The sequence below is a fragment of the Camelus dromedarius genome, chromosome 12, assembly GCF_036321535.1.
Source record: "Camelus dromedarius isolate mCamDro1 chromosome 12, mCamDro1.pat, whole genome shotgun sequence".
Taxonomy (NCBI): Eukaryota; Metazoa; Chordata; class Mammalia; order Artiodactyla; family Camelidae; genus Camelus; species Camelus dromedarius.
In genome coordinates, this window is record NC_087447.1 from 6,932,355 (window position 1) to 6,952,558 (window position 20,204).

The window sequence follows — 20,204 nt, forward strand, 5'->3', positions numbered from 1 at the left end:
TCTCGGGCAAGGCGGGTAATTCGAACGTTTGCCCTTCGGGTTGGCGCGAGCCCCGGCGGCGGCGGCGGCGGCGGCGGCGGCGGCGGCGGCGGCGGCGGCGGCGGCGGCGGCGGCGAGCGAGACCAAGGCTAGACATGTCCGAGAGGCGAACGCGGTCCGGAGGGGCCGCCCAGTGCTCCGGTGAGCAGAGGGCGCGCGGGAGGGATGGGGTTGAACCGTTTGAGGGACGCTGTCCCGTGAGGAAGGCCCTCCCCCCACTACACTAGGAGGCTTGTCCCCTCCACTGGGAAGGCGCCCCCAAAGGGCCTGTTAGGGACCTTCTCTCGCTCTCTCCAGAACCTGTTCTCTAGACTCTGAGGTCCAGAGTGCTCCCCTACCTCGTAAATTTTTCTCCTTCCAGAGCCCAAGGCCCCAACTCCCACTCAGTCTCTGCGGAGGTCCCAGCGGAAATCAGGCTCTGATCTCCCAAGCACCCTCCCGGAAATCTGGCCTAAGGTGAGCCCTGCGTTCTTCAGTTCCTCCTGCTCGTGGGGTCCCTGGACTAATGTAGAGCTCATGTTCACCCCTTTTCTCCAGGCACCCCAGGAGGCTCCAATCAGAAAGCCCATTGTCTTGAAGAAGATCGTGGCACATACTGTAGAGGTGAGGGCTGAGAGAGGGGTTGTAGGTAGGGAGCCAAAATTGGTGGCCGGCTCTGTGTTTAATTGGTGTTGTCTCCGCAGACCCCATCTGTTCAGTCGCCTCGAAGGAGCCCCAGGGTAAGTTCATTTTCATCTGCTTAGTTGATGGGAATCCAGGGCACTCTAGAGCTGGGGCGGGACATAATGGCTACTTACATCTACCCAGGGAGCTGTTTTTGTTGTATTTTGAAACAATTTGCCTTTGGACACCTGCATGTACTGCCTGTCTTGCTTGCTTCCTGCAGATTTAGTACATTTAGCTATTGATGTCCTAGTATTCCCTGCTGTTTTTCTTTAAAAGTTGAGCTGTGTCTTAATTACTCTTTCTTCTTTCTGGTCTATTATTTTAGTTTTTACTTCTGGAATTGCAGTGTTCTTAACTGTTAGCAGAAGTTATTAAGGATGTTTCATTGACAAGATCTGTGCCTGAAGCTATAACGAAAGAGAAGATATAATGAATGCCTTTGAAGAGCTCATGGGGCTTACAGTCAAATGAGGAGAAAGACGAATAAGTGATAACAACCTAGTGTGCTGAGAACTGTAATAAGGAGACTACTAGATGCCGTGGAGGCACCTAACCCAGACCAGATGGCTCAGGGAATGTTTCACAGAAGAAGTATTTAAACTGAATCTTTAAAGGCAGTCTGTGTTTGCAGATTCCACAAGGAAAAGCCCAAGGTTTGGGAACAGCAGCTTGTTTGGTGTGTCTGCAGCAGACATTGTCAGGGCAAGGGAGTGTGCTGAGCCAGACCAGATCCTGATGAGGCATGAAAGCCATGCTTAGGAGTTTGGACTTCATCCATGGTTCTGTGGGCAGCTTTGGAGAGCCTTAAGCAAGGTAGTGACTGAGGCAAGCTTGGGTGTTTTAGAAAGATCCCTCTTGGGTCTGGGTGGAGGATGTGTTGGAGAAAGCCTCTTGGGGACCCCAAAACCAGGTACGAGGACTTGAAAGGAATCCTGAAGTGAGATGGTGGGAGCCCGGAGTAAGGTAAAGGCAGAGTGCTGCTCCTCACCCCATCACACAGGACTCAGCTCAAAGAACACCTTCTAGAAGCATTCTGGATATAGTTCTCCACAGGCTTGATGAATAGCAGAGAGTATTTTGTTTGCATGTTTGTTTTCTTGAGGACAGGGACTTCTGCCTCCCCCGTGGTGGCCACTCTTTCTTGGCTGAATGATTGTTTGCTGAAATAATAAGCCAAAAAGCTGCGTGCTTGGCTGTAGGGGAAGTAGTTGGGTGACACCCAATTACTTTTGTTCAGCATCCCTTTTACTAGGTTAAGACTAATACGGCAGATTTCTCAGAGCCTGTAGCCAGGAGATGTCTCTTAATAACCAATACAACCCTATTAGACCACAATAGAGGTCACTGAATTTATCCTGCTTCTCACCTTGTCTTGGCTGTCAGAAAGCTCAGTGCCAAGTTTTGTGTAAGTTAATCCGGTGAGTATCTGTTGAATACCTGCTCCTTGCAGGGCCCTGCTGAAGGTGCTGGGCGTAGGCGAGAACCAGACAGATGAAGCGCACGATCTGATTGGGGTGACAGTCAACCAGTGAGCAGCCAAAATCAGGTAGTGATGGTTGCTGTCCAGGAAAGAGGTCATTGTGACGGAGGGTAACAAGCAGAGGTGAAGGGGGGCTGGTCTCTACTCCAAGGTGAGGGATGGCCTCCCTGAGGAAACAGTATTTGAACTGAGATTAGACTTAAGAGGAGCCAGTACATGGACCTCTTAATACGCATGTCAGATTAAGCACTTTCCTGTTCACAACCTTGCCATGGCTCCCTGGGTCTTAGAGCAAGGGTCTCCCCTTACAGTGGCCTACCAAAACGCCTTAGAACACGCCCATTACTTCCCAAACCACCTTCAGTTCCTCTTCTCACTTTAGCCACACTGGCCTTCCTGTTCCTTGACAGTGACTGTCATAGTTGCACCTCAGGACCTTTGTACCTTCTGTTTGCTCTGCCTAGAACATTTCTTCTCCAGATGACTTATTCCCTCACCTCCTTCAAGTCATAGCTCAGATGCTACCTCAGTGGGGCCTACATTGATCTATACCTGCTTAAAATTCCAAACCACCCCCAAGTATGCTCTAGGCTCTGTTTTTCTCCAAAAGAGAACTTAGCATATCTAGCGGACAACATGATTTCTATTGCCTCTTTTCCCTGCTAGAGTGGAAGCTCCACGAAGACAGGTGTTCTCTCTGTTTTTTTCCCTGCTGTACTCCCAGTGCCCAGGACAGGGCCTGGCAGGTGACCCATATGTACTTACTGACTGGATGGAGATTTTAGGAAAATCATCTCCAGCTGTGTGGCAAATGGACCTGAGCAGGAAGGGGCAGGGAGGAGGGTATTGAAAGGGTCTAGAGGACAGGTGATGGGGGCTTGCTCCAGGGACGGATGGTTAGGGTCCAGTCACATTTTGGGGACAGACCTGATAGTGTCGGGGATGGTGGCCAGTCTTCTTGTGTCACAACAGTGGACTCAGAAGCCATGACTGACTGTTCTCTTCCCCTCCCCACATCTGTCTCAGTGCCTAACTTGTCTCCACTTTCCCTTTTAAAAGTGTCCTGTGGGTCTGTCTTTCTACACTACATTTCCTTGGGCCTTTCTGAGAGTAACACAGCTAGGTAACAGGGAGGCATTCTCTCTTCCATCTTGGTACAGATTGCTTTTCTCTTGGAGAAAGAAAACAACCCTTCCAGCAAGAAGCCTGCAAGGGAAGACCTCTTCCAGACATGCAGCGTCCCTGTCACTCCCACCCCCACTCCTGTGCTCTGCTCCATTAATGTTGAGTCCAACTCCAGAGAAGGAGACCTGGACGCCAGAGACTTGGAAATGTCGAAGAAAGTCAGGCGATCCTATAGCCGCCTGGAGACTCTTGGCTCTGTCTCCACCTCCACCCCTGGCCGCCGGTCCTGCTTTGGCTTTGAGGGGCTGCTGGCGGCAGAAGACTTGGCTGGAGTCTCGCCGGTGGTGTGTTCAAAGTTAACCGAGGTCCCCAGGGTCCCTGCGAAGCCCTGGGCCCCAGACATGACTCTTCCTGGAATCTCCCCGCCGGTCATGAAAGAGAAGCGAAAGAAGAAGAAGGTGCCTGAGATCTTGGTGAGTGAGGGGCAGGGCCTTCCTCTGCTGACACGCCAGACACACCAGACACTCACAGGGCCGGGGCTCAGCTCTGGCTGTTATGAGGGAAGGGCAGCGCCTGCAGACCATGGGTGGAGACATTCCAGGCAACATGCCCCCTTCCCCACTCACCTGCCCCCCATTTCTCTTCCCCCAGAAATCGGAGCTGGATGAGTGGGCCGCAGCCATGAATGCTGAGTTTGAAGCTGCTGAGCAGTTTGATCTCCTGGTTGAATGAGATGAGATGGGGATGCACCTGGCCAGACTCTTCTCCTCCCCCTGTACATAGTCCCCTCTACCTGTGGAGAAGACTCTCAGGGTCCCCTCCCCTGGCCTTGTTACCCACCACCGTGCTGTTGCTGCACAGGAGGCCTGTCCTCCTCCCAGGGCTTGTGTGGCAGCCACAGCCGTCTCAGCTTCAGGAAAGGGGGCCCGGCCTGCCTGGCCCAGCCACGCACTGGTGTCCTTTCTGTAGTCGGTGACCCACTACCCTCTCCTCCCTGCCTTCCAGAGTATCCCAGTTGGTTTCCAGCTGGGCCACAGACTAGGGAGTCAGAATCACTGGCCCAGCCCGAGGAGGTTAAAGGGCGGGGGTTTGTGGGTGAGAGAGCACCTCTGCCCTTGTTGGGAAACTTGGCTGCTCTGCACCAGCTCCACCAGAAACGGATGCTGAGGGCCACAGCCAGCCTTGCCCTTTCTCTTCTGAGTTGCCTTCTGTTCCCGGTCGTGAGCCCCTCAAGGTAACAAGGCTTGGGTTTCCTCATAGATTCTGTGGCTGGTCTAGGAGGACATGTCCCCATGGATTGCAAACAGTCTATCTGTGGGAGAAGCTGGACATTCAGTCTATAGGGTCTTAGGTTTTGAAGGATAGAGGGAAGCCTTGGCTGGGTTTCAAACGTAAACATTTACTGCAGAGAAGCTGTGTTTTATAGTCTGTTCTGCTGTTGAGATGTTCGGTTAAATGCCAGGCTGATGGGGCACTGGCTGCTTGGGGCAAAGAAGGTGTCTCCAGATGCCACTGAACCTGAGGCTCAGGGCACTGGGACTGGAGGCCCGCAGGGGGCCGGGAAGTGGTACACTCCTGTCACTCATAGCTGTTTTTTTAACAAAATAAAGTGTACAGAGTCTACTCAGCTATAGAAGAATAACAGGGGTTGGATGGTCTTGATGGTGATCTAGCATTTTGCAGCTACACTTGTAAAGTTCTAAGAAGCTTTTCTCGCATGCCAGAAAGGGGCTGAGGTTAATAGCAGTTTTAGCTTTCAGCTTCCTTAGTGTCCTCTCACACGAGGACATTGCCCTGAGGTAGGTGCTCAGAGTTGAATGGGGCAGAAGGGTGGTCGTTCTCTGGGGAACCCTGCTCCCCTACCCTCTGCTTCTTGTTCCTCAACGTTGTTAAAAAGTGAGCCTTCAAAGGCTTCCCAGCCACAACTTCCGCCAGAGCCCAGGCCATTGTGCCTTTTGACATTTACAGGTTCGTGGACGTGGAGGCTAAGAGGAGTGTAGAGGGGCTGGTGAACAGCAGAGAACGTCAGGGAAGATAAGCGCTTCCTCGGTTAGGGCACCTGAAATGCTTGGGCCTGATGGCGCTAATTAAACTCTTTGCAAGGCTAAAGGGTCCCAGGCTACCTGTCGAACGCTTCATGCTTTGTCAAATCCTGCAAGCAAGCCCCTTTACCAGGGTGGGCCCAGATGCCTTTGGGCTGGCCCACACCTGAAGAATCTGGTCCTCACCAGCTGGCAGGACAACTCCTGGGAAACAGTCCTGTAGAATTGGAAGTCACCAAATGATGTTGGGTTGATTTCGTTATCACAGACTTCTCTCTGTCCCTGAAAAAGTAAGAATGGAGTTTAAGAGAAAACAGGTTTCTTTTTTAAATTAAAAAAGAAAACCTGATTAAAGAATTATTGCCTGTTCAGAGAGTGTTTCTTTTGTTGGGTCAAAGGCAGAGCTGATGGTGTGGGGCCCAAGAGCCACACTTTCTTTTGGCTGTGTCACCAGGCTTGTCCCTTTTTACCGAGGGCTGCCAACCTGACCTCCAGAAGCCCTGCGGTAGGTCACTCCCACCTGTCCAGTCACTGTACCCACTCCAAGGCAGGGCTGGAGGAAAGAAGTCGGGACTGGGGTGAGGCTGCTAAGAGCTTTGCTCAGTACCTGGAAACCAGTCTGCACACCACCCCAAGTCCAGCCCTTGCTCCCTGGCCCTGTCTCCCTGTCAGATTCCTGCTAAGGGACCGATGTTTCACACGGGCCCAACGTGGATGCTCCACAGCACTGAGTGCAGAACCCCTGGGGAGCTAGTCAGAGGTGCAGGTTCCCAGGAATTCTCTTCCTCTCCCTCGCATCCTCTATGCTTGTCCTTGCCTCCTAGTCCTTAGAGCAGATCAAGGTCTTTAAATTCTCCCTAAGCCTCCCCACCTTTACCTCCTTCCCTTACGCGGAGGAGAGGGGGCTCCTCTTTTCAAGACCAAGCTTTCCATTTTGGCTTTTGATCCAGTTCTCACCTCTGAGATGCCTCTTTCTCCTACAAGTCTTAAACAGGCTTATGTTCATTTAATTGTTAAAAACAACTACCTTAATCCTAATCCAAAAAAAAATCTTATCCAGCATGTTTTCATCTACTGCTATTAATGTCTTTCAAGATTAAGCCCCTTGCAATAATGTCCAAAGGTTGTTCTCTGCTTCCTTTCAATTTACTCTGGGTGCCCTCATCACTCCATTTACTGCTTGGACAAAAGTAACCAGCGGCCCCCCTAATGACCAATGCTACAGACTCAGGCCTTTGCAGCCTGGGCTGAGAACACTCTTCTTGGGGCCATAGTACCGGTGGCCCCTCTTTCTTGGCTTCTCCTGAAATACCAGCACACCCAGATTCAGTCCTGGATCCTCTTTTCTATCTCCCTGCTCTTTGTGGGTCACCTCCTTGCTCAAGACTTGCTAGTCTCTATCTCCAAACCATACCTCTCTCCTGAGCTTCAAACCAGAATCTAGGACTGTCTTTTAGAACTGTATCCCACCCCAGAAGTCATCTCAAATTCAGCTCATCCACCAGCTTGCCTCTTCCTGTGCTCCCTCTGCCATTAGCACCACCACCAGCTGACCCAGTCCCACCACCCAGGGACCTGGGGTCATTTGCACCTCTACCCTCTCTCACCCCATCCTGTCAGCCCCAACCTCCTCCACATCCCTCCATCCCTGAGGCCACTGGACAGTTGCCCTGGCCTCCTAGCGAGTCTCCTTCCCTTTAATCTCTCACCTCTTCAAACTCCACAACACTGCGGCCAGAATGAGTTTTCTAAGAAAGTATGATGCTGTTTATCCCCTGCTTAACACTGATACTGTTCCACTTCTGAGTATAATATCCAAAAGAATTGAAAGCAGGGTCTCAAGATACTCGTACACCTATGTTCATAGCAGCATTCACAACGGCCAGAAGGTGGAAACAACAAATATCCATCAATGAATGAGTGGATAAACATAATGCAGTATAAGGTACAACAGAATATTATTCAGCCTTCAAAAGGGATGATTTTCTGATACAAGCTACATAGATAAACCTTGAAAACATGCTTAGTGAAATGAGCCAGACACAAAAAGACAAATATTGTACGACTCCTGTTTATAGGAGATACCTAGAACTGTCGAATTCATAAAGACAGAAAGGATGGTGGTTGCCAGGGGCTGGGGGAATGGGGAGTTACTATTTAATGGGGACAATTTCAGTTTGGGAAGATGAAGTTCTGGACGTGGATGATGGTGATGGTTGTGCAGCGATGTTGAGTCTGCTCAATGCCACTGAACTGTACAGTTAAAATGGTAAATGTCATGTATTTTACCATAGTAAGTTTTAAAAAACAACCCTTTGGCAACTTCACATTGTCCATGCAGTGGTGTGATGCACAGTTATGGGGTTTTGGTGTCCCAGAGTCCTAATATCTACAAATGGGCTGACTGCAGACCCTGCTTCCTCCTATGGGCAGGAGGAGGCCACACTTGCTCCCCCTGACCCCAGCAACCAAGGTACGGGCATCTGACCTGAGCTCAGCCGATCAGATTTTGCACGAGGACCTGGAAAGAGGGAAGAACAACTGAAGATCCAGCAAGGTGGTAGCCTCACATGTCCAGCAGCCCCGGGCTTCTGGTATCCAGTGTGGAGATGGCAGAACGCTACAGTTTGCTTCTGTGGCTGCGTCCTCATGTGGTCCTGGTGGCCAGCGTCCCACACTTACTGCCCTTTGAGTCTGTTCTTTCTCTGAATTTTGCAACTCCCAAGTGTCCTAGTAAACTCCTTTTCTGCTCAAATTAGCCAATATGGTTTTCTCTTGTTTGCAACCAGGATCCCTGCTGGTCCAGACCGCTTGGCAGGCCTCGTGAGGACTCCAGGGTGGGGCTGGTGGCCACGCCTCCAGTCTTGAGGCCCACAGAACCCTGAGCTGCTGCAAGGTCCACACCTCCAGGCCTTTGCTCAGACTGTTCTCTGCCTCACCTGCTCCTCCCAATCCTGTCTCACCTGCTGAGTCCTGCCTTGGTTAGGTTTGGTTCAGGTGTGGCCTCTGCTCAGTCTTTCCTCCCTGCCTGTTCCTTCTGCAGAGGCAGCATGATGAGCAAGAGCACAGATTCCAGAGGTCAATGGGGTTTGGATACTGGCGCTGCCAGTTTCTAGATGTGTGACCCCAGGCGAGTTACTTGTTTCTCTGTGCCTCCGTTTCCTTATCTGTAAAATGGAAACAATAATAGGACAAATTTAGCGGGGAGGATATAGCTCAAGTGGTAGAGCGCATGCCTAGCGTGCACAGGGTCCTGGGTTCAATCCCCAGTACCTCCTCTAAAAAAAATAAATAAATAAACATAATTACCTCCCCCCCTCAAAAACAAACAAACAAAAAAAGCAATTAAAAAAAATAATAGGACAAATTTCCCCCACTATCTAAAAGTAGAGCATTCTTGTCAAACCTTTGTAGGCCGAAATGGTGTAAAGCAAAAAAGCACATATCTTGCTAACGGATGCACAAAGTAGATGGAGATGAAGCACAGATGCTCACTTGATACTGAGGTGCTGAGTGCAGTTCCTGGTGGAGGAGTCTGGCGGGACCACTGTGGCTGCTTCTCTGCCAGCGTGCTGCAAAACCAACAACTGAACGCTATTTTCACTTTTTACCTTTTTTCCTAGGTCAGATAAACAATGAATTTTTGTTTAGCATAAGCATGTCCCAAATCCAATAAACAGTGAATATTTTTGTAGTACACATATGTCCCATGCAATATTTGGGATGTGTTTAAACTAAAGCAAATCTCATTGTTTATCTGGCATTCAAATTGAACCAGGCATCCTGTGTTTCATTTGGCAATCTTGCGTGGTACACTGCACGTGGAGCACAGACAGACCATGTGAGGTCTGCTTTCGTGGTGTGACAGCGTCTCATGCGCGCCTTGCCCGATATTAAGATAGTGTAGACCCTTTCATGCGCAGCAGTTGTACGTGCTTCTCTCCTTCATTCCCAAGACCTTGGGCTTCTGCCCCCAATCTCTTCCTCCCATCCATCTTCCCCGCTACGGCCCCAACAACCCACATGGAGAAACAACCAAAGGTCTCCCTCGCCTCCTTGTCACCTGGGAACCACAGCCCAGGCCTGCTCAGCTTGGGTCTCAGTGGGAGCACCCCACACCTGAACATGCCAAGCCAATCAGCACCATCCTGCCCAAACCATTCCCTCTTCTGGATTCCCCTTCTTCCTTCTCTGGCCAGGATACCTGACTTGTTGAAGATTGAGTAGTCCCTCCTTGGTGGAGTCTTTCTGGAGCTCCTAAGCCAAGTGGCTCTCTCCTCTCACTGCCAGAGCGTTCTCTACAAGTGTCTGTATTGGCACATCTCCCAGCACTGGTCACCTGTGAACCTGGGCCATCACCCATCCCCATACCCAGGGGCTTCTCCTGGGCAGAATCAGGTCATGATCATCTATCTGTGTATTCTCAGGACCTGCCTGAGACCTGTCCCACATGCAGCGATTGGTCAACCAGTGTTTACTGGGGACCATTCACTACAGAGTGGACTGTATTCTATTACGTTCGTAAGTCACTGTTTACTTACCTTTTCTTATATTTGGGCCCTTTAGGCCAGTTCCAGTTTTTCTTCTTGGTGTGAATCATCTGCTGTGGATCTCTGGGTGAATTATTTTTACTACCTTTGGAGTTGTTTCTTTAGCCCTAGTTTCCAAAGCAAAGTTAACAGGACAAAGTTCTGGCTAGTTTTGTAGACCTTGTTATATGTTGCCGCATCCCTCTGGGACAGATCAAAGCCAGTGACAGAGCTCCCAGCTTCTGAGAATTGGTTCCACCCTGAAGCTCAGTGCGTGCCCAGGGTGACAGGCCCTCTGCAGGGCACTGCAGGCCATGGAGATTCTGCTTATGTCACATGGACAGGAACCATGATATTTTTAAGTTATCTGGAAAGGTTCAATGTGATGCAGAGAGCACACTGCATACAATTCCTGCCGCAACCCACAGGGCTGTCAGAAGCCCTGGTGGAGCTCAGTGTGAAGAAGGACACATCTGAGGTCACTATTTGTTCTCTAATTGGATTGCCATCCATCGTTTGGCCAGCAAATGGACAAGATTCTGAAAAATCTGACAGTGCAAAATGATGACAATTTCATCTATTGACTTAAGACTTTCTGTGACTTGTGGAGAAGCTTCTATTTCAAGCCTGCTCGGTGGAACATCTTATACCACCTGGTAGAGACAGAAGCATCCTCAGGATCAGCCCAGCTCTGGCTCCTCTGCAGACCTGCCCAAGGGGTCCTGGGGAGGCACTGCCTTGGCTCAGCAGAGAAAAGAGTGACCAGGTTCAGATTGCAAAGTGGGGAGGGAATGGGAGAAGGGTGAACTGTATAGGTAAGAGTACAGCAGAGGGGACGGCTGGGACGGTGCTGGGAAATGAAGCTCATGGCCCAGTATGAGCAGGGGCTTGTTCAAGGATGGCGGAATATTAGGTGGGTTAGAAACAAGGGTGTCCACAAGTTGAGGGTCTTGAATGGCACACTCTTTGCTTCTCAATGTACAATTGATAGATGACTTCTACACCAAAAATTGGAGAGATTCTCCACTTTCTTATACGTTTCTCTAGGATTCCTTTAAATAGTGCCAACCCAGACCCCAACCCCACCTCCTTGCATCTCTGGGGGTTCGTTTACCAAATATCACTAGCAGGTAGCTTTGGTCGGGTTGCCAAGTAAAATACAGGATACTCAGTGAAATTTGAATTTCAGATGAAAAACAAATACTTTTTAAAGTATAAGTCTATCCTGTGCAATGTCTGGGATCGACTTTTGCTAAAAAGTGATTCACTGTTTATCTGAAATTCGAATTTCTCTGGGTGTCCTATATTTTGTTTGCTAAATCTGATAGCCCTAACTTTAAGCCCCCCAGGCACTGGGGAGATGGGTGGCAGCCCAGGTTCAAAGGGCTGGTTTACTGCACAGAGCTGGTGGTGGAGATTCTCGAGGCTGGAGGCTGCCCCAGGAAAACCAGAGGCTAGAAAGGGGAGGCCAATGGGACGGGGGATGTGGCTCATCAACCAACTTTCTATCTCCCTCAGTCTCCCAGGGGCGGACGAAGGGCCCACTCCAAGCCTGAGGAGAAGCCCGTGCGGCAGCCTGTTGAGAAGCAGAAGCCAGAAGACCCTCAGGTCTCTAGGGAGCCAGGCACAGAGGTGACAGGAAGCCCCAGGACCTCCCAAGGCAGAGGGCCAGGATGGCAGGAGGGCTGGAGAAATTCTTCTCCTGCCTGGATGGAGATCTGAACCCCCAGCCATTGCACCCCACCATCTTGCTATTGGGTGTGGGAGGACCCAGCTCCTGGGCAGCCAGCCTCGTGCCCCTTCAGTCACCATGACACCCTCTCTGCCAAAGCCACCTTCTTCAGATTCTTCAGAGCAAAAGCTGGGCCTCCAAGAGGAAGCCACTGTCACGTTCCTGTTTACACTCCTGAGCACAGCAGAGCCCACCAAAGACCCTGAAGAGTAAGGCGGTGTGCACGTGTGTGAGGGTGTGAAGAGGAGCGGGGCACAGGGTGCTTCTCCCCGACCATCACCATTCAGACCTGGGCTAGGACTCAGCCCTGGGGTGTGCAGGGGCATGGCTAAGATAGGACTGAGGAAGCCTCAACCTCGGGCTGGATCCCCATTCTGCCCACCCTAACCCTGCCCCAGTCTCTAGACTCTGGTCCAACCCTCATTGCCCACCTACCCCAGGGACTTGGAGAGCCAGGCGTGCTGGTTCCTGGATAAGGAAGACTGGGGCCCCCAGCGGACCTCGAAGGAAATGAGCCATTTGCAGAATATTTGCCAGAGGTGAGCTGGGAAGGGGCAGGTGGGGACAGGTAGGAGGGGGAATGAGGACAGGTAGGGTGACAGGGCTTTGCCCTGTGGAGGTCAGGGACTGGGGCTTGACAGCTATGGGTTTGCACCTTCACTCAGCCTTGGTCTTCCCCTCCTTCCCTTGCCTTCTGTCTGTTCTACTCTGGATGACATCCTTGCTGGCCAATCAGTCCCTTCCCTCCCCAGCATTGGTGTCCTTGTATGTGAGCAGGAGTGGAGGCCACAGCTCTTTCCCATCAGTGCGCCCACCTGCCTGGATAGTGGGCCGTCTATAGGCTGCCTAGAAGGGACCCCATCTTTAATTGTCCAAGAACCTGAGGGGTAGTTTGGTCTGTGGGGAAGTGGCAGGGAGGGTCTGTTCTCTGCATGTCAGACTCTGGACATTAGGTCTGCACAATCCCATGGCCGCTTGCCTGTCTGAGGCAATACTAGGGTCAGATCTCCACCTGGTGACAGAGGTCTTGGGATGGGGGTGTGTGACGTCATTCCCCCAAGGCTGCACATGGCTCCCATGGCCATGGATCTGTGTGGTTGGCACTTTCATTCATCCACAGCTGGCTCAGCCACTCCGGCAGGGCTAGTTCCACACAGTTCCACACGGAAACCACCCAGAACCTGTCACAGCCCCCACTGCAGCCCAGAGGGGTGGGGTGGCCAGCCCTATAGGCTGCCTTAGAGGATTCCTATCTAAGCATATGCGATGAAGTCACCTGCTCTTCTCTGGCTAAAGAAGAAGAAAAGCACAGTTCGGCTCTGTGCGGTCCCTTGCTGTGGGTCACGTGGGGAGATCAATTCCCTCCCTGCCTGTGGCTTCCCCAGAGCCAGCCTGAGCTCTTGGTGAAACACTGGGCTCCTGGCTGGTGCCAGATCCTGTAGCTCATGCAAGAGCTGTGTGTTGGGGGTGGGGGTGAGGGCTGCCTAAGACAAGCTCCTGGGGGCTGAGCAGAGGGTCTCTTTTTCAACTCTAGGCTTCGGGAGTCCCTGAGTACCATCCAAGCAGACAACCTGGCCCTGGGGGAGAAGCTGCAAGACCTGGTGAGAGCCTCAGTCTAGGACCCTCTTCTTCACTGTGCCTCCTCCCTGTCTCCTGGACCAGCTCCTGTGCTGGCAGTCCTGCCTGGGGTTGGCTACTCACCTCTGGCCCCTGCAACCCTTTGTTCCAGCCTAACTCTTTGTACAAGAGCCTGAAGGAGGAAGCAAAGGCCATCCTAGATGGAGAGAGGGCCATCCAGGAGGAAGGGAAGGACACCCAGGAGGGAGCCCAGGCCTTCCAAGAGGGGGCACTGTTCCAGGTACACAGACCTCCACTCGGGTGCGTGGGGCGAGAGGACAGCATGCCCAGCCACTGACTCAGCTCCCCTTGCCTGCAGCCGCCCAGTTCCCAGAAGGATGAGCTGGCCATCCTGTAGCCTGACGCTCCCCACAACCATGGAAACCAGTGGCAGCCCTGGCTGGGCCCGAGGCTGGAGACAGGCGGCCTCCTCAGGAAGCCATTCCATCCTAGAAGCTATGCTCTAGGTCCCAGCAGTAAACGTCTCTGCAGCTGAGCCATGGCTCCCCTGCCTGTCTGTGGGCCCTGGGACTCGGGTGGAGCAGCTTGGTCCCTAGGCCATCCTCTGACATCGCCCTACCTTCCTTGGTTTGCTGGCCCTGAGCTTCCCCCACCCCAGAGGAGATTCCTGGTCTGGCTGGTTATCAGCCTCAAGATCAATGTCTCTGTGATAAGTGCTGGGGTGGGACTGGAAGGGGGCCACACCCTCCCCTGGGGAGGATGGAAGCATCGGTCTAACTCCAAAGGGCAGAAGACTAGGGAGGGGCCAGAAGAGCCACTTCCCACCTTGTGAACTTGGATGAGTCTTCCCCTTTGTCAGTCAAGTCGTGGGGTGGGTAGTGAGAGCTCCCCTGGAGCCCAACACTCAACACGCTTCAGGCCTGAAGATGCATCTGGAATTTTAATTCCCACCCCCACCTCCAGCGACGGCCTCCTAGGGCCTCCCTTGAGACCTGCCCCCCTTCACCAGTGGGGTTTTCCCTGTCCTAGGCCACAGAGCCTCCCCTAACCCCGCTCGTAGTCCCAAGTGTCCAGCTGTAGTCACTGTGCCCTGGCCACCAATAGGCTCTCAGGACTTGTGCCCATCAGCCTTGCTGCCCTCAGACCCTGTCCAGCCCTGGGGAGCCTTTCTAGGCATCCCATGATTCCTGATGTAACGAGACAGAGACAGAGACATACACATACACAGAGAATGTATAGGTAGAATATTCAAAAACTTAAGAAATAATTCCCATATAACTAGACATGCAGCATGCTTTAGACTTTTTTTTAAAGTCCCTAATGAAGGGGATGACAGAGCCAGTTTAAAGGGGATATGAGAAATTCACTCACACACACACACACACACACACACACACACACACACACACAGTCGGGGGGAGGAAGAAGGAATTCTGAAATAAGATTGCTAAATCAGATACAAAATTGGTCAATATCCTATAGAGCAATTTTTTCCAAAGCCCCAAAACCCCTAGGGTGTATTATTTACTGGGTAGAATCCTCTGTCGTGGAAGAACTGTGCCCATCTTTCTGCTTTATACCCACTACAGGGGAACACTAGCCAAGGGGATGGAAATTCAGGTTTGTGGTCCCTCCTCAGACCTGGTCTGACTTATACCGGATCCGCGGAGTCCTGCCCAGGCCAAAAACTGATGACAGACTTGATTAGTGAAGGTTTGATTTGGTCACAGCTTTAGGCTGCACTGACCTTGGACTGAGCAGCCCTCCTGTCCTAAGACTCCACCCTCCCCACCTCCAGGTTCCCAGGCATCCCCTACCACCCGCTTCCTGATCAGTTCTTGCCCAGTGGCCTAGCCAACCGGTGACCCAGCTGTACAAATAGCCATCTTGCCATTTTCCTGAAGGGAATTATCTGATAGAGAGATTGAGGGGAATAGTTGTCTCCACAGCTAAATGGTTAAATCAATTTAACCACTTAAGGACTCCTATCAATAAGAAACAGTCACCGCATGGTCCCATTTGGTAGGTGGCAGTTTTAATAAGCAAAGGATTATCTTGGGCGCTGAAAGACAGTAGTTCTCTGCATCCACCTGCCAGAATAATAAAATTTATATAGAGGCCTTAACTGAGTTCAGTCACATATTCAGTCCATATGGTCCCAACACCACCTTACTTTCTCAAGGCCACGTCCTTAAAACAGCTCCTAGGGTGGAGCATACATTCTGAAGGCAGGGGAGGGGGTGAGGAACCCCCAGTTGCCCGGGTGAGCTAGCAGGTCAACTGGTGGTCACACCCTCTTAGTGCCCTCCTCCAGCAGTGTATAACTAATGCACTTCACATAAACTCATAGGAGCTGAAGCTTCATAGAAGTGGAATTCTACAGTATGTTATCTTTTGTGTCTGTCTTCGTTTGTTCATCTTTATGTCTGTGACAGTCATCCATGTTGCTACAGGTAAGAGTATGTAAAAGTAGTCTGTTCTTTTTATTGCTGTTTAAATATTCCACCATTTATTTAAAAAACAAAACAAACAAAAAAAAACCTTCCTTTAAAAAGCCTCCAGCTTCCCAGCCTAGGAAAGCAAGCACATGTGCTACATCCACACTGCACAGCTACAGGGAACGGAGAGGCGACAGGCCCCCAGTTATCAGCCACAAAAGTGCTGCCGGATGTCCCAAGGCATCCTGGCCACAGCCCAGCAGCCGGGGGCCCGAGCTTCGCCCTGAGCTTAGTCCCTGTCACCACTCCTGTTGACTCTGCGCAGTCAGGAAGGCCTTTTGAAGGGACAGTCCTGCAGCAAAGCTGTGTGGGCCCCAGGGCATTACCAGGTCTTTTAATTCACAGACACACACACACGCACACACACACGCATGCACGCACATTTCCCCCAGAACTACTAGTCAAAGCAGAACACCGTGTCAGTCACCAGCTGTGCCCAGATCTTCCAGGCCTGCATGTCCTCAAGGCGCTAGGACTGGGGTGGCAGACCAACCTCTTGTATCCCCATGGTCCCATCTCTCTTGTGAGGGGCAGAATGGGACGCCTCTCTCTTGGCTAGTGACAGTCGTGGTACAACCTCAGGTTTGAGGTGGCCCATTTCCCTGCATTCTAACCCAGCTTCACCACAAGCCAGCTTCTGTGACCTTAGCCAAGGAACTGGACATGCTTCTTCATCTGTAAAATGGGGTTGATCACAGCGCTCACCTCAGAGGCTCTTGGGAGGACTGATGATGTAGTGTGAGCCTGGCCAGTTGTCAGCGTTCAGGGACTGGTAGCGATTATTGGCAGACCTGTGTATCTACCCACATCTTGGACTGGCTTCAGGGGAAGCAAGTTGGGGTACCTCCACTCCCAGCAGGCTCCCCACTCCTGCCCAGCCTAAAAGTTCTGCCACTCCTGCCTGAGAGGGTGGCTGAATCCTGCAGCTGGCAGCGTCACCCTCCCTCCCGGGGCATCATCCTTCAGAAACAGCCTGCCCTGGTGGTCTGTTAGATCCCACTGCCCCGTCTCATGAGGGCACCTGCACTGTGCAGGCCCTGCCCAAGGCTGGCACAGCAATCTTGCTGAGGCTTGTTCCGATAGGGGCTGTTTCTCAGGGATTCTGTGCCCACCTTCTGTGTCCCTTGTGGTGGCCCCAGACACTCCTTAATACCAGACGCCAGAGTTGAGGAGCTGTGCTCTTTCAGGTCAGTTTTTCATCTGTTCTGCAAATATTTGTTGAGTGCCTTCTCTGTACCAGGCACTGTTCCAGGCTCTGGAGATTCAGTGGTGAATAAAAGAAAGATCCAGACCCTGGGAGAACTCGCATTCTACAAGGGGAGACAGGAGATAATTAAAAGTCAGATGGTGATAGAGGCAATGGAGAAAAACGAAGCAGGAGAGGGGAGAGGAAGCCTGAGGGGGTAGAAGGCACACACTTTACACAGAATGGCAGTGAAGATCTTGGGCAGAAGTGATGTTTGAGCAGAGATATGGAGGACCTGAGGGAGGAATCATAACTGAATTTAAAGCCATGAGATCACCTGGAAAATGGGTGCAGCTAGAGAAGCAATCCAAGGCTAGGCCCTGGGCCACTCTGCCACTGAGAAGTCAGGAGATGAGGACAGCCCAGCACTGGAGACTGAGAAGGCAGGAGGGAAACCGGGTGCGTAAGAGGTCCTGGAAGCCAGGTGACCAAAGCACTTAAGGACAACGAGGTGATCAGCTGTGCCAGGTCAAGTAAGAAGACAGAACAGAACTGACCACAGGATTGAGCAACATGGAGTGAAGTGGACATTTCCCAGGGCAGTTTAGTGGAGTGCTGGGTAAAGCCTGACTTGGAGCAGCCTCAAGAGAGAACGGGAGGAGAGGAACTGGAGAAAAGCATGGTCAACTCTTCTGAGGGGTTTTATCATAAAAGGGGACAGAAAAGTGGGACAGTAACTGGAGGAGCAGGTGGAATTGAGAGATTTTTTTAAAAGATGGTGTTAAACATCATAAATATGTGCTTTAGGTGGGTGGAAATGATCCACTAAAGAAAGAGGGGAGCAGAAGGACTTGCTGGGGCTACATCCTTGAGCAGTGAGGGGTCAGGCTCTGGGGCACAGGGGAAAGGCTGCCTTAGACAGGTGGACCACTCATCGCAGTGATGGGAGAGAGGGCCAAGGAGACGGGGTAGGGATGGGTAGCTTGAGCAGTGATGTTCCCTATGATTTTCTCAGTGAAACAGGAAGCACGGTCAGCTGCTGAGAGTGAAGGGGGAGAATGTGTTGGAGGCTTGAGATGAGAGGAGGTAGTGTGAAGTTGCTGTCTAGGAGTGTGGGAGAGTAGACCAGGGGAAGATGGTAGGACTTCCAGGCAGCACTATGGGCCACTTGAGGTCTAGGATCATAATTTAAAGCGAGACCAGTGAGGTCATCTGACTCCACAGGCATATTCAGGGTCAAGGGTACAGGTGCAGAGTAGGTGGAGGGTCAGATGTAACCAGGTCAGTTTTTCTAGGGAATGTGACCAAAGCAGAGTGGATGAAGGAGGTTGAGATGGCTTGCAACGGACTTGGGCTGGGCAAAGAGGGAGGTAAACGCATAAGGGAGGTGGGGGAGAGTGGAAAGGAGCTAGCACCAATGAACTGACAGTCCTGGAGGGATGGAATAAAGCTCTGAGTTACAGTGATCGAGGGAGTGAGGTGGGAAGTTGAAAAAGAAGTCAAATGAAGGAGGCTATAGCTCAGTGGTAGAGTGCATGCTTAGCACGCACCAGGTCCTGGGTTCAATCCCCAGCACCTCTGGTAAAAAATAAATAAGTAAACTTAATTACTGCCCCCCAAATAACTTCATTAATTTAAAAAGTGAATGCATTTTTTAAAAAAAGAAAAGGAAGTAAAACTGTATTAGCTACCTGAAGTGATTTCCATCAACACCCATGAAGAGAGGGTCCATCCCATCCTCCCAGCCAAGATGGGGAAAGAAGATTGATCAAGTTAGTGTCTAATGCCTACAGCAACGTAGGCCTCAGCTGACTCCAGCAGCCTGAGCCGGAGTTCTTGAGTGTCACTCACTCAGATGTGACACACTCTTGGCCAGATGTCATGTCTGTGGTTTCACATGTTCAAGTCTCTAAATCCTTCCAGGAGGGGGTGGGGCAGGACCATGGAGCTGCTGCCTCATGGTGCCATCACCATGTCTGTTCCTCAGCTTATCAGCTGACCTTGGCATCTTGCTGGCTTCCTGGCTCTCCTCCCGTGCCCTCAGAAGGAATGTGTATGCTCCCCACACTGCCAGGCTTCTGATAAGATCATGTCCTGGGTGCTGATAATCATCTCTCCAAAAACTGTGGCTTTTTGGTGCACCTCCCTAACGTCCCTGATCACACCGTACCCTAGTCCTGGCATGCAAACATGTTAACCCTCCTGACCAGCAGCACGAGGGGAATGGGCACGGTGGTGCAGGTGAACGAGGTTGTAAGCAGCAGGAAGGGTGCTGCTCTGAGAGGGTACTTTGGAATCGTGCACACGTGCAGACACACACACACACACACACACACACACACACACACACACACACACACACACACACACACACACACACACAGAGTCACAAAGTCTACCATGCTAGCTCCTCCAGATCTTCAGGTATCTTTGGGTCAATGAGTTGCAGCCTGGCTGGACTCCCAAGGCAGGACAGGATGGTGGGCGAAAGGAGTCATACTTGAGCCCCAGGGACCTTCCCAGCCCTGCCTGGCTCCCAGTGAAGTCTGAAAGATGCTCAACACTTAGAATGAGCACATCGTGTCCCCCCCTCCCTCTCAGCCCTTGCACACCTAGGCCATCTGCATGGGTGGCCTGCCCTTTGCCTTCTCCACACACAATGCCTTTTCATCCCTGGAAGTTCCCCTCAAATGTTCCCTGCTGGACAGAATTTGTTGTTCTCCACTGTGAGCACCCTGGTCCTCCCTCTACAGGTGCACTCACCACATGGTTGACCCCAAAGCCTGTCTGGCTCTCCTGCTGGACTTGAGTTCCTGGGCATCTTGGCTTCCCCAGGGCCTGGCATGGATCTGGCATGGAGCTGAATAAATGAAAGATGCTTGCAGGTATAAGGGAAGGAGTCAGTAAATGGATGGATGGAGGGATGGGAGGGGGAGTGGATGGGTGGATAGGAGAATGGGTGGATAAATAGGTAGGTAGGTGGATGAACAGATGGATGGATTCCAGATGGAGTCTGGGGATGGAGGAGAGGAGGTCACTTTGTCAAGAAAGTGTGGGCTTCCCCAGCTCCGGTCTCTAGAACAGTCTTCCTTGCTAAGTGTCCCACTTCCTCCCATAAACTAGGGCCCCTGCAGGATGCATACAGAGACTTCTGGGTCCCTCTTCTTTGCTTAGCTCTAGGCTTAGCATTTTAGGAGATCAGATGAGGCAGCAGTGGCTAAAATGTACTGAGTTCCCACTATGTGCCAGACATTGGGCTAGATACTTTTATAGATATGGTCTTGTTTAATGAAAGTAGCACCACAGTTTTGTGAAACAGATTCTATTAT

General features: G+C 51.5%; 1 protein-coding gene across 1 annotated transcript; it reads left to right on the forward strand.

Moving 5' to 3' along the window:
• The first annotated feature begins 77 nt into the window (after positions 1 to 77).
• On the forward strand, positions 78 to 5,723 carry CDCA5 (cell division cycle associated 5). The gene is made up of 6 exons (XM_010996023.3): positions 78 to 180; positions 401 to 495; positions 577 to 642; positions 723 to 758; positions 3,346 to 3,783; positions 3,962 to 5,723. Exons 1-6 carry the CDS (start codon positions 135 to 137, stop codon positions 4,040 to 4,042), a joined length of 762 nt encoding a protein of 253 aa, XP_010994325.1. The 5' UTR covers positions 78 to 134; the 3' UTR covers positions 4,043 to 5,723.
• Positions 5,724 to 20,204: the final 14,481 nt, after the last annotated feature.